Below are 13896 nucleotides of genomic sequence, written 5' to 3' on the forward strand. Positions count from 1 at the left end.
TTCCCTGCCTCTCTGAGCCTCAATTTCCTCCTCTTCACAATGAAATGAACAATGCCTTCCCCAGAGGTTAATTGGATAGGTTAGCTAAGACCGTGCTCTTACAGAGCCTTGCTTTTATAAGGCTTTCAAGGGTTGCTCCTATCCTTAGGGCGAGCCATGTGCGTAGAATTAGACCTCACCTAAAGGAAATCGTTAGTGAATGTGAGACTTTCAGGTAACTCATTATTCTGCCTGAGGCCTCCCAGGTTTGCTACTTATTCCACAGTTTTTGAACAGTGCCCGACTCTGTGTGCCTGCAGTTTGGAGTGGAGTACATGTCACTGGGCCGGAGATAATGCGGTTTTGCATTCTGTTGTCCCCGTGACCATTTTGCTCTGTGTTCACGACATCCTCATTGCTGTTGATTCTGAAAACATAGAGATAATTCATAATGCTTCGTTTTGCTTTCCGCCACAAATTGATCTGTTTCTAGGGGAAAATTCCCTTTTGGGTTGTTTGCGTTGTCCACGCCCCCAAGTCCTGCACAGGACTTTCCCGCTGCCCCGTTGTCCTTCCTGAACCTCTGGGTGGACTCCCTGCTGAGATGTTTGTTAAACACTGAGACATTCCTCAAGACTCCCATGGCAAGGAGAGCTAAAGTCTTAGACCACAGTTGATTTATTTGGATGGTGATGTGTCGCCCAGGGTGGATTAAAATATTAATGTGCTTTCTCCCCACCCCATCCCTTCCCTGTTGTCTAGTATTCTTTTTGCAGATGTTAAAGGATTTACCAACCTCTCCACGACCTTGTCTGCTCAGGAGCTGGTCAGGATGCTCAACGAGCTCTTTGCCAGATTTGATCGACTGGCCCATGTGAGTTGAATTTAATTCCCTCCCAGTCTTCACAGAAGTGAGGGACTGCATGTGGAATTAGAGAAGAGAGGGACTCAGCCTTTATCACCCACGTCCTTACCATTCTGCATCCTGTCCCCAGGTGTGGACCCCTGACCCTCACATATTTTAGGGACAGATGTTACTTATTTACAGGTCTCAGAAGAGAGGTTGTCAGATTAATTTTCCCAGTGAGAGACAGCTGATTAAGTGACAATTAAACCAAAGTCCTTTTTCATTTGCTTTCCAGTTCCGCTTGCATGTGGCCAGGTGCCATCCAGCTGCAGCCTCAGTGTTGGTCCATGTAATGATGGCTGCCTGTAATCTCCCAGCCCGACCCGGCCATCTGGAATGAATTAGCCTGTTCTCAAGAACCGGTTATCTACTGGCCCATCCCACCACCATTTTGTTTGACTGAAGAGCTTTGTTTTTAGCCAACAAGACGCTACCTATATTTTTCTGCTGGCTTGACAGGAGCTAAAATAGAGAACAGGTTAAAGGAGATGAACATTTGCCATCAAAACACAGATTCCTAGTCCTAAAACCGCTCTCATGACAGAGGAATATCATTGTCATACTATAATCTGAGAGTAGGCTTTGGATTCAAACCGGCATGACTTAACTTCCTCTTTTGTGAATTGTGTGTGTTAGTGTCAACTTCACAGGCTGTTGTGAGAAAGGGAGACCACGTCAAGTTGGAGTTCATTGTTAAAGTGCCAAAATGTCCTATTTTGAGACTGCCTCACTCCAGCGGAGGTCCATTCATGCATGCATCTGAACACCTACTAGGTGTTGTGCTGGGAATATGGGAATCGATTAAAACACACTTTTTCCCTCCTTAGAGTTGAGTCTAGCCAGCGTTACCTAAAGAGGTAATCAACGCACAGTGTGCTGTGTGCTATGATGAAAGGGAGTCTGGGGTGCCGTGGGAGCGCGAAACCAGCACACAACCCTTGGCTCAGAGAAGACTTCCAGGAGGAAGTGATTCTTAGGCTGAGTCTGAAAAAGGAGAAAACAAATACAACTAGAATACTATTCGGCAATAAAAAGGAATAAACCACCAATACATGCAACAACACCAGCGAAATCTCAGATGCATTAGGACAAGTGAAAGAAGCCAGACATAAGAGTCTAGATACTCTGTGATTCCATTTGTAAGGCATTCTAGCAAAGGCAAAAATTACAGCGACAGAAAGAGATAAGCGGTTGCCAGGAGCTGGAGGGGGAGGGAGTGGCTTGATTGCACAGAAGCATGGGGTGAGGTGATTTAGGGAGTGATGTGACTGCTCTGTATGTGAGCATGACTGTACACATTTATCAAACAGGTAAATTTTATTATGTAAAAGTTACCCAGCAATTAGTGAGGTGAAGAAGGCAGGGAAGCTCGTTGTATGCAGAGGGGAAAACAAAAATAAAGATGCTACTCTGTGTGTGTGGAGAAGCAGAAGAGATTTGGCATCGCTGGAGGGAAAATTCAAGGTAGCTAGTGTTAGAGACGAGGCTACAAAAATAAGCAAGGACCTGCCTAGGTCCCTGCTTTGTAACCTGTAGCCACTGGACAACTATTAAATAAGAAACTGACGTGAGCAGGAGAAGAGGTGGAAGCTGAGGTCTCCTGCTTATAGAAGAGTTGGGTTAACCTGAAGGGCTAGGAATTTGAAGGTGGGGAAGAACGGATACCATTTCTTTTTATTTTTGCCTCAAGGGTGGCTGGTGCCAGTTACACATAATTATTCCACTTTTCATTATAGTTCTAAATACTAAGATGAACAGAGGCCCTCCAATGAGAACGGACAGGCGTGATCAAGGTCAATTTCTGGATTAATCCCCACCGACCCAGGGAAAGGGTCGCTATGTAAAATTTAGCCCAAGTTGTTCAGCCAACACCTACTATGTACTCACACATGCCAGCAATGGTGCAAGACTCTGGCAAGACAAAACCAGTCCCTGCCCTCAGGAAGCTCAGAGTCGGCCAAGGGGGAAAGACAAGTTCATAAAAATTGCAGGACAGTGTGGTGCAAGCAGAAGGCACAGAAGTTCTGGTGGATGAAGGAAGGAGCAGTCAGTGCTAGGGGTTAGGAACGGGGTGATTTAGCATCATCCAGAGAAGAGACCATTAGCAAGCTGGCTCTGAGGAAGAGCAGGAGCTTTCTGGGCATCAGATGACACAGCGAAGCTCCCAGACTGAGCCTGGGCGCAAAGGCAGGGAAGTGTGAAGCTGCGGAAACGCTCTGCTTGTTTGGGGAGCTATAAGAAGCTCAAGATTGCTGGAGCGTAAAGGGCATGGGAGACTGCAGTGAGAAGGGAGCCTGAAGAGGAAAGCAGAAACAAGTCCGGAGGGCATGGTGCCACATTTTAAGGAGCGTGGACTTCGTCCTGTAGCCTGGGATTTTACCCTGGTTACAGTATACGTGGGAGGGGAGAGGGAGTCAGATGGGGGTACTCAGCTCATCAGGCCCCAGCAGGTGCAAGAAGCTATAGTCCATCTTCTGGAGTGTGAGTCTTACTGAAAGATTTTAAAGAAAAAAATGAATGTCAAATTAAATGCAGGGGGGAGGGGAATAGCTCAGCAGTAGAGGGCATGCTTAGCATGCACGAGGTCCTGGGTTCAATCCCCAGTACCTCCACTTTAAAATAAAAAAGAAAAGGAAAGGAAAGAAAGAAAAGAAAAGAAATTAAATGCAGATATATGATGGAGTACAATTATTGTTAATGTTGGTAATATTAAACATTCACACACTGCCTGGTGTACATTTGCACTAGACTGCCTATTTGTCCTGGATTGCCTAATTTAGTTCTTTCAACAAACGTACAAGGTAGGTTCTTTATTGTTCCCGTTTTACGGAACAAGTGACTGAAACTCAAAGAAGGAAAGTAATCTGCCCAGACCCCCAGTAAGTGTTGTATCTGTGACCCAGGCCGACGGAGGCCAGCTGCTTGCTCTGGACCACTAGACAATGCGCCCGGCATTGCAGGGGCTGGAGCAAGGTGTCAGAGGAGTATTGCTGTTCATGGCGGACAAGCAGATTTATAGGACTTCAACTGTGGGTTGGACTTCAGTGGACTTTGTACAAATCCCCTTGAGGAATCTGTTTCCCATCAGAACTGTAATGAAGGATAAATGAAGCAATACACGAGGCTGGCTCAAAATAAGTCCTTAGCACCCATAAGCACTCAGCAACTCCCACTCTACCCCCTGCCCCACCTCCACCCACCCACCCCGGGTGTTTCAGTATCTGTTACCTCTGTAGAAAGTTTGAGAAACTCTGCCAGTGAAAACAATTTCTACTCACCTTGGAATAAGAAAATCTACCCTCAACGTTTTTGGCCCCCAACCTTAGGCAGATTACTTAACCAAGTAGGTCAGAGACTTTACTTCTGTATTAGAGGGAATTAAACTTGCCTTTTATGGTGCACCTTTTAGCATCAAAACTCTGTGGCTTTACAATGATCTCCCTCTGCTTTGCCATAATTCTTTGCTTTAGGTTGTCATTATGTTGGACATCTGACAGAGCCCACTGGCCTGTAAATATCATACACCGTACCTGTCCAATTTATTCACTGCATCATTAAGATGCCGGGAAAAAAACTTCAAAGCCTTCTATTAAAGATCCTCTTAGTGTGATTGAATTCCTCCGTGCCCTCTGGTTTGGACTGCTCAAAGCAGAGTGTTCTTTGACCCTTTCTAGTGCCTTGGCAAACTCTGGTAACTTTTGATCTTTAATTTTTTTTTAAATAAAATAATCCCTACCTACCTCTCTCCCCTCCAAATTAGGAATGAAGAATATGTATGCTATTACTAAGGCTTTAAAAGTATACATTTACATTGACATCAGTACATATCCCATCATGTTTCAAACTGCTGGCAAACTGGAAGCAACCTAAATTATTGTCACGAGGAACAGTTCTAACACTGTGGAAAGCTAATCAGTAGATGTGAAAGAATGAGGTAACTGTTTCTGCACTGACATAGAATTTCAAAACATGCTGTTGCATGGAAAAGCGTGTCTCAGATCTATAAACATAGTATGATCAATTTGTGGCTAAAGAGCTTGAAAATAGTACATATATAAATATATATAAATGTGTGTGTGTGTGTGTGTGTGTGTGTGTGTGTGTGTATACATAGCTGCCTCTCAGGAGGGCAAAGGAGACCAGGTTTCCAGGGTATTGTGTGTCCGAGAGGGAAGGGCTACTATAGGAAACACTGTAGTTTCATTTTTACTAGGACAACATATTCATATGTTAATTTGCATAATTACAATCAGATTAAGTACAATAAAAATTCTCATGATTTTTAATATAACTTTTTTATATTAATGGCACTAATGTTTTTGCTCTGAGAGCCTTTTATCTTTCCATTTCTACTGGGGTTTTTTTCCTGATTACTAAAGCAATGCTTGATCATTCATAAAATTCAAACATCAGCAATTGAGACAATACGGAAAATAGACATCCCACTAATCTTACCCCACCCCGAAAACGTAACCATCCTTGACAATTTTGGTGCATGTATCTCATCAATGGTATCTAGATATATGGTTTCATAAATTCTCTGGATTTTTCCGAGATTTTTATCATATCAAAGCCAAGACGGGAGGGAAAGGATTCTGTAAAGACTAACTTGATAAAATTTACATGAAGACCCTCGCCCTACTTTATTTTTCTTTTTCTGTACCTTTTTTCAAAGCAGCTTGGCTTTTTTAATGTGAATTTTTCAAAGCAGTTTCTGGTAAAAAGCAGTTGCTTGGATATTACTGTCAAGTCATCTGACAGCTCACAGGAAGTGATCAGAAAAATGCGTCTGCAAATTGACAGAACTTGACAGATAAGAAGACGGGCCTTTCATATTTTTTATTTATTTATGTATTTTTTATATATATACATACTTATTGGCAGCCCACAGTTTTTCAAGGAGGCTGCCAACTTCACCTTTTGTTTAGAAGGAAAATGGACCCTGGGTTACAAACATCTCCACCACGTTGTTCTGTGTCTGCTCCAAAGGGTAATAAACTATTTGACATAATCTCCTTTCAGAACGCATATTTGTCAGATCTGCTAGTCTAGACTGTGCCGTAACTGCTGCAGTTTTGCAGAGAAAGAGCCCGAGTCCCAGAGGCAGGCAGACATGCTGTAAATTCCCCTCCTGCCTCTCACCTGCTGTGTGACCTTCGCTTCCCGAAGCCGTCTGTGAAGAGGCACGGGGCTCAGTGTGTCCTCTCAAAGACGAAACAAGATCAACATAGTGCCTTTAACACATGGCTGGGCACCTAGTACATGCTCAATAAATACCTCTTCCTTTCCCTGAATTTTTCCAAAGTGCTTTCACCCCTGTTTTCACAGAACAATCACTGACTTGGGGGTACTGAATGTCATATATGGTCCGTATCATTATTTTTAGCCAGCTTATCTGTAACACAGGAAATTTTTCATCTCTCTTAAACTGAAATTTTCACATCTAGAAACCTGCGGGGCCCTGTTCAGGATGATTGTGAGACTCACAGGAGAAAAGATAAGGAGCAGCCTTGGGTGTGGAGACACCTGTTTTCAGGTGTCAGCTGTCATTGTCATTGCTAATTGATGGCCATACTTACTTATGTATTAAGGACAAGGGGATTATTTTGACAAGTGTCATGTAGGGGGAATTGAAACCCACATATCAGAGGCTTTGCTGACTTACTGAAGGTTAAACAGCTGCTGGATTTGACTAGAACATGGATGTCTGATTCTTAGACCAAAGTGTCCCCTGCTCTACCCTTTGCCTCCCCCCTCCTCCTCCCCCTCCCCACTGTCGACAGGGAGGCAGAGCTCCGGGTGACAGCAGGCTACCAACAACCCAAAGACCATTTGCAGATAAGCGCTGCTGATTGAAATCACCAACCCCTGCCTCCCAGCCTTCCTGTTCTCTGCTGAAAAATCAGAATAAGGGATTTAATCAGTGATTCCTGTTGCTCCTTTGCAAACAAATGTCAGGAAGTTTTATCTTGTAGTCATGTGATGAATATATGTGTGTATGTTACATATAAACATACAGCAGTGTAGTGAGTTTCTATCATATTAATTTCATTTAGTGCCAAGAACTTCCCTTTATTCTAAGAATATGTCTTTTTACTTTTTTGGTGTTGAAAATACACTTTCTTTTATAAAGTGATGGGTGGGCAGTTGTGTTGTTTGTTATTTTTGTTTGTTTTTTCATACTTCCTTGGCAAAATACAAAATTGAACCCTATAGCAGTCCCGTGGGCCCTTTGGGATTTCTTAAATAACTGTCCCATGGACTCCCCAAATCTGGAAAATGCCAAGATCAGTGGGCCAGGTCTCTCTAGTTCCATTCTGGTTATACCACTCTAGAGGTCTTAGAGGAAACAACTGAAGGTCTTGAGTTTCCCTTTTTGATCAAACCTCATCAGTAGCTCTCTTGCAAAATTAGCTGCTGCAAGCAACCAATAGACAGGAACCACAAGCTCCTAGAAATAACCATGGGATGTCTTTGCATGCTATCAGGATTCTGAAGATCACGTGTGTGCCCATTTGCGAAGATTGGCAAGGCCCTGGAGATCTCATCCAGACAAGGAAACACCAGAACCAGTTCTGATTCTCTTTTCTCTGTCTGATATTTGTTTTTTTATTGGGAGAGTGATTTCACTCATTACCCAAACATACTGTCCCAAGCCCTGATCAGATTAGGAAACCAGCATGGTGCTTTATAGCTTGGCAGTGCAAAGCCATCCACCGTGCTGCTGGCATCTCAGTAGGACCCTTTATCCCTGCAACTCTCCTCCTCCTGTTCTGGGACTCTGGTCTCCCAAGGAGAGCCCCTCACTCACAAAGCCATAGATCCAAAGGCTCCTGTGGCTTCAGATCTAGAAGGTACCTCAGAGGTCATTCAGTCCCAATCATCTGCCCAAGGAAACCTAAAGGGAAAGTCATCTGCCCGTGGTCCCAGATGGGTGTGAAAGAACTAAGATAGGAGTTCAAGATGGCATCACAGAGACAGGCAACGTTACTTTAGTGCCCCATCTGCTGGCCCTTGTACTAAGCCTTCACAGGCACCATCTTACTGAAGTCTCATAATCACACAGTGAGTTCCTATTCTTCTCCCCATTTTACAGATGAGGCGATTGAGGCTCAGAGGTTAAGTAATTTACCTAAAGACACACAGTGAAGATGGGATGTGGGGGTCTGGGATTTAATCCTATGCAGTGGGACTCAGCCAGTGCTCTTAGCCCCTATGCTATACTGTCCCAAGTTCTCTTTCTCTACAGCCTACAAAACCCAGCCTATTCCTGTCCAATACAAAAGTAGGCACCGTTTCCTAGGTGTGTGTTGCTCTTTGAAACTTTATAAAAATCACATCTTCAAGATTGTAAAGCCACCAAACCAACCATGGTGCCCTACTTCTCACCTATGAAGTGAGGATAAAAATTGCACCTACCTCAGAAGGTTCTTGTGAGAGTTAATTCAGTCTAATATATGGCGCATAATAGGGGTTGTTATTAATCATCTTTGTGTTGGGGACAGTGATTGCTTTATGATAGATTTCCAACTGATGCTTTTGTTTCAATGAATTAATAAATGAATAAAAGAATGTATAAGATATAGTCACCCCCTTTTCTTAAAGTGTCAATACCCTAGTTGGGAAAGGACTCGATAGAGTAGAAACAGTAGGCACTCCTAAGTGATTTATATTTTTAATTGCTTATTGTTGCGCTAACAGCTGATAAAAAAAAAAAAAAAAAAAAAAACTGTTCGTTCAGGGACGTGCCCTGAGAAGAAATACATCAGCGGGAGCAGGAATCATAGGGGAACACTGAACACCCATGTCAAACGCCGGCTCTTTGCCAGGCCCATCCACGTGATGGGTGTTAAGATCAGAAAGCTACTACATGGCAGAGCTGGATATGGCCCCATGTCTGTCAAGCTCAAAATCTAGTGTTTTCCCATGACTCTATTCTACCACTGAGCCCTTCAAACAGCCCCTAATTTCCTGGGAAGATAAGAACAGCACGTTTCAAAGGTAGGAGCTCCTGATCCCAAGGCGCAGACCACGTGGCCTGGCCCCTCTCTTCCCCAAGCCTTTCAGAAACACTTACTTGTCTGCTGACTCCTTTCCTCTCCCATCTTCTCGCTTTCAGGAGCATCACTGCCTTCGCATTAAAATCCTGGGGGACTGCTACTACTGCGTTTCGGGACTTCCCGAGCCCCGCCAGGACCACGCCCACTGCTGCGTTGAAATGGGCCTCAGCATGATCAAAACTATCAGGTAATTTGGCACCTCCTCCCTAATACCTGGGTCTTCGATGTGCATGACGGGGAAGACCAACCACTCCATCTATCCTTTGCGGTCAGTCATGTATATATTGGAAGATGAAGCTCTTTGACCTATCTCATGAAGACTGAAATATGGGAGACTTTAGTTCTCCCATAGGAATCAGTGAACATGCTGTGTCCATTATGTTGTAGTTATACCCCCCTTTCCATTATTTGTGCAGAAAGTTCATATTACCAACATCCTGTGGGGGATACAGCAAGGAACATGATGAACGAAGTGCTTGCCTTCAGGGAGATTACAGTACAGTGGGAGAGAGAAGTGCACAGACCATCCCAACATGGTCCAGTGTGCTCCGAGATGACTCAGCCAGCATGCTTGGGGGCAATTGAGAAGCAACAGTTAGTGTAGTCTGGGGTGATAGGGAAGGTTTTCCAGAGTTCAGCTGTCTAAGCTGTTACCTGAAAAGTAAGACAGCAGATCCTGGAGGTAGGATGGAGAACTTGGAAGAGAGGGTGGCCATCTGCAGAATTCAGGATGTGGTGCAATGATAGCTGGTGAAGCCTGGGGTGGGAAAGGTGGTGACAGGTGGCCTGCAGCCAAGGAGCAGCCAGAGCCTGCAGGGCCTTCTCAGCCACGTTAAAGGGTTGCATTTTATCCTAAGGCCAAGAGGAATAACTGAAGGGCAACCAGGGGTGTCTTCATGGGTGTGTGACAAGTGCTTTTGACTTTGATCACTATAGCTGACAAATAGACACTTAATCAAAGGAGGATGAGTTACTGAGGTCAAGGAACTTTGGAACTAGACTGTTTAGGGCTTTGGGACAGAAGCTCAGCATTGTCAAAGCTCTTCTCGAGGTTCCAGAATGTTTGCAGATCCTCCAAGTATCACATCCTCCCACAACCACAGCAAAGGCAGTATCCAGAGGATACATGGGCAGAAATCTGCATGGCTTATGTCTTCATTTTATAAGGAATGAAGAGTATTGTTAGAAACAGGCCAGAAGACTCTCACTATGAACTCACACCTTGGTTGCACGGTCTACCAGATGTGGGTGTGATTTTTGGGTGTGTCAGTCTGGATTAAAGGTCAGCAGGGTCAACAACTCTTGCACCCCCAACTATCACACACCCCCTCCACTGTAAGCTCAGCTTGCCTGCTGGTTCCCAAGACCACTCCCGGAATAGGCAGGAGGAATTTAATGAATTGGAGGCTCTCTGTGTAGAACCTGACCATGGCCAACACTAGAACAGCCTGAATCTTCTATTTCCTGACAGATCCTTGACTTTATTCAGGTTTCAAGCAGAGGTCTGTTGACATTGGGAAGGGCTGTGTAGTCTTGTAATTAAGAAGAGGGCACAGGAGCCCTTTCCTTAAATATGATCCTGTTCCATTGATGTGACATCCATCATTTCAACAATCAGCCTGAAATCAGACTCCTAGTGGGCAGAGATGCCACCCTGGCAGGCCCTCAGTGTCCCACCTCTGGAACCAACCCATGACCAGGGCCCAGTCAAGGCAGTGAGGTGTTTGGGTGTATGATGAAAGTCCAACCATCTCTAACCCCAAGACCAAGTAGGCAGGAGGAGAGAGAGAGACTGGAGATGTCCACTCTGCCATTGCTCCCTCTGTGACAGAGATGCAGAAGTTTCCTCTAGTAGGGACTGTGGAGAGAGGAGCCCACCAGTTCCCATCCAGAGTTCTCCTTTGGTCAGCCTTTGAAAGACAGAAAAGGCTGCAGGTGCTTCTCAGCTGTTACTCTGGACACTTGAGGGTCTTGCCCTGAAAACTAGTATGAACTGTGATAACATGTTGACTGGTTTCAGGGGAGGCAATGGGACGGATCAACGCCCAGAAGGCCCAATATCTTGTACCAGCTCTACAGCTTATTGGGTTTGTGAACTCTACTCTGTCAATCAGAATGTCAGTCAACAAGTAACGTGTTGAGTTCTACCATGTGTCAGACATTGTGCTAAGCCCTGGAAATACAGTGATGAACAGGTCACCAGGGAGTCCTTCTCTTGCCTCTGGGTGCCCCTTAGAGAGACCACTTCAATTTGTTTGTATATGAAATGAGGAGATTGGACTAGACCAATATCTGTCAGTTCTGAAAATCTGTGATTTATCAACCACATGAAAACCAAGTTTAAGTAGCAAAACTTTCCGCAGACTCTTTCTTCTTTTGTTTCTTCCTTCCTTCCTTTCAATTTTTATTGATATATAATTGGCAAATAAAATTGTGTATATTTAAAGTGTACAATGTGATAATTTGTATATGTATGCATTTTTTCTTTTTTTCTTTTTTATGTATACATTTTTTAATGATTACTGCAATCAAGTTAATGAACACTTCCATCAGCTCACAGTTATCTGTTTTTGGTGAGAATGTTTAACATCTACTCTCAGCAAATTTCAAATATACAATAAATATTATTAACTATAGTCACCATGCTATACATTAGAATCTCAGAACCTATTCATCTTAAAATGAAAGTTTGTACCCTTTGGCCAACATCTCCTCATTTCCCCACCAGCCTCCAAGCCCCCAGCCTCTGACAACCACCTCTCTACTCTCTATTTCTATCAGTGCAACTTTTTATTAGGTTTCACATATAAGTGATACCATAGAGTATTTGTCTTTCTCTGTCTGGCTTATTTCACTTAGCATAATGCCTTCCACATTTATCCATGTTCTTACAAATGGCACAATTTCCTTTTTTTTAAAGCTGAATAATATTCCTGTGTGTGTGTGTGTGTGTGTGTGTGTGTGTGTGTGTGTGTGTGTGGAGAGAGAAAGAGAAATAATTTCTTCTTTACCCATTCATCCACATATTTTCCATAGGAGTTTCTATCTTAAGCTTAAGCAGAAAATACGCTACGGAGATTGCATTGCAGAAGTGAACACTGATTATCAAAATGCCTTAAGATTCTTAGAACATTATCATTTATCCTTCTGGAGAGAACCTTATCCCTTCTGACCACTTTATCCAACTTAAGGCCTCCCTTCTGAGGATTTGGAGTGGAACACTGAGAAGTGAGATTTGGATGGGTTGCGGTGGTTCATGGGCTTTCTTTTGTTAGTTTATTAAGTGCTGCTTTTACTTCTTTAAAATTAGACAATTCAGTAGGATATTTTTTAACTGCATTAGTCAGAGTCTATTAATATGCCAACAACTTCTTGATTATACTGTAGGTGACTTGAGGCCCAGCATTAATTCTTCCAGTTACCAACAAAGCATGGTGCAGAGAAATAAGCAAGAGCTCTGGAATTAGGCAAGCCTTGGTTGCAATTAACTCAGACTTCTGGAGTTTCCATTCTTCCTGTCAAGTATTGCATTCTGGGGGGTGACCAGCAGATAATATTCGCACCTCAGTGTGTATAGAAGAGAATCTCAGTTACGTAGTTTTACCAAAAAGTCAAACATCTTAACTAACTACCACTTACACAAGATGCAATTCTTTATTCAGCCCCAAAGGCATTTATTCCAACTGGGAAACTCCAAAGAAGCCATCAAGTCTGAAATCATGCATAATGTGATATTGCATATGTTGTAATATAATGTCAATAAATCATATTGACCACTGTCCCCAGACTTGATGGCCACCCTGTACATTTGTCATCAGAGATGGATCCCCATTGAGGTATTGCCTCCACCTTGTCAGAGTATCTCCCATCCCCTTGTCTGGCATTTCCTCAAGTAGTTAGAATCGCAACGCCAGTTCCCAGAGTCCAGACAGGCAGGGAGAGGCTGGTGCTCTGATGGTGAGACAGTACCTGGATCCCTCTGGGTCCCAGCCGCATCAGTAGTCTCTCTGTTCAGGTGAGATTTATAATTCTTGCACAAATGGCAGACCCACACTCAAAATGACACTGATCCCTTATTCACCGAGCGCTGCAAATGTGTGGTGGAGATTCTCCTCCAGTCACAGACGAGTAGGGAGAGGGTGCTGGAATCAGGGAAGGCTGGGAGTAGCTGCCACTGGTTAGAGCACCTGCAGGTTTCACAAGGGAACTAGAGTCAAGAGAGTCAGAAGGACAAGCGTGGGGGAAACCTCTTCCCCATCTGTTGCCTTTACTGAGGTATCTCCACAGAGGTCCTTTTGACCCAGATCCAAAGATTTTTTTCCTAAAAACAAAGGCATGAAGAATATGCTATTCTAGCTATTAAGAATAAAAGCCACATGTGTGTGCACATGTGTGTATATGCTTATATACATGTATTGTGTTGTGCACATGTGTGCTGTGTGTATATGCAGTGTGCATGTGTGTGCTTATGGTGTGTATGTGTGTTTGTGTATGTGCTTGTGTGCAGATGTGCGGGTGTATATGCGTGAATATGTGTGTGCACATATATGTCTGGTTATGTGTGTGTATACGTATGGTTGTTTGAGTATGTCTATATGTGTCTATGTGTGTCTGTGTGTATGTGTGTGTGTTATGGATTGGAAGCAGGCTTTGGCGATCACTACAATTCTAAGTTCAGTTGATGGGGTTAGTCACGGATAGTTGGTGACCTTGTAAGACATACAGGGCCTTTATCTCTCAGGCAATGGGAAGTCACTGACACTTGAATTAGGGATGTATCATGTTCCGATCTGGGCACGAGGAAGGTAACCATGGAGATGGATAACTTTCTCTCCAGTTGACTCTGGATGAGAGAAAGCAGAGGCCAGGGGGGAAGGAAACTCGCTGGGAGATATTTTTGTAACAGTCCAGGCAAGAGAAGTAAGGATCTGAAATAGAGCAATAGCAGTG

The 13896-nt window shown here is 43.8% G+C and overlaps 1 protein-coding gene across 2 annotated transcripts in view; it reads left to right on the forward strand.

Moving 5' to 3' along the window:
• ADCY8 (adenylate cyclase 8) overlaps positions 1 to 13896 on the forward strand; it is a 150904-nt gene that overhangs the window by 37827 nt on the left and 99181 nt on the right. For both annotated transcript variants that reach the window (XM_032467722.1, XM_032467721.1), the window contains exons 3-4: positions 742 to 853; positions 9006 to 9133. In XM_032467722.1, the coding sequence (XP_032323613.1) occupies positions 742 to 853; positions 9006 to 9133 (240 nt within the window). The remainder of the gene's footprint in view (positions 1 to 741; positions 854 to 9005; positions 9134 to 13896) is intronic.

The sequence above is a fragment of the Camelus ferus genome, chromosome 25, assembly GCF_009834535.1.
Source record: "Camelus ferus isolate YT-003-E chromosome 25, BCGSAC_Cfer_1.0, whole genome shotgun sequence".
NCBI lineage: Eukaryota > Metazoa > Chordata > Mammalia > Artiodactyla > Camelidae > Camelus > Camelus ferus.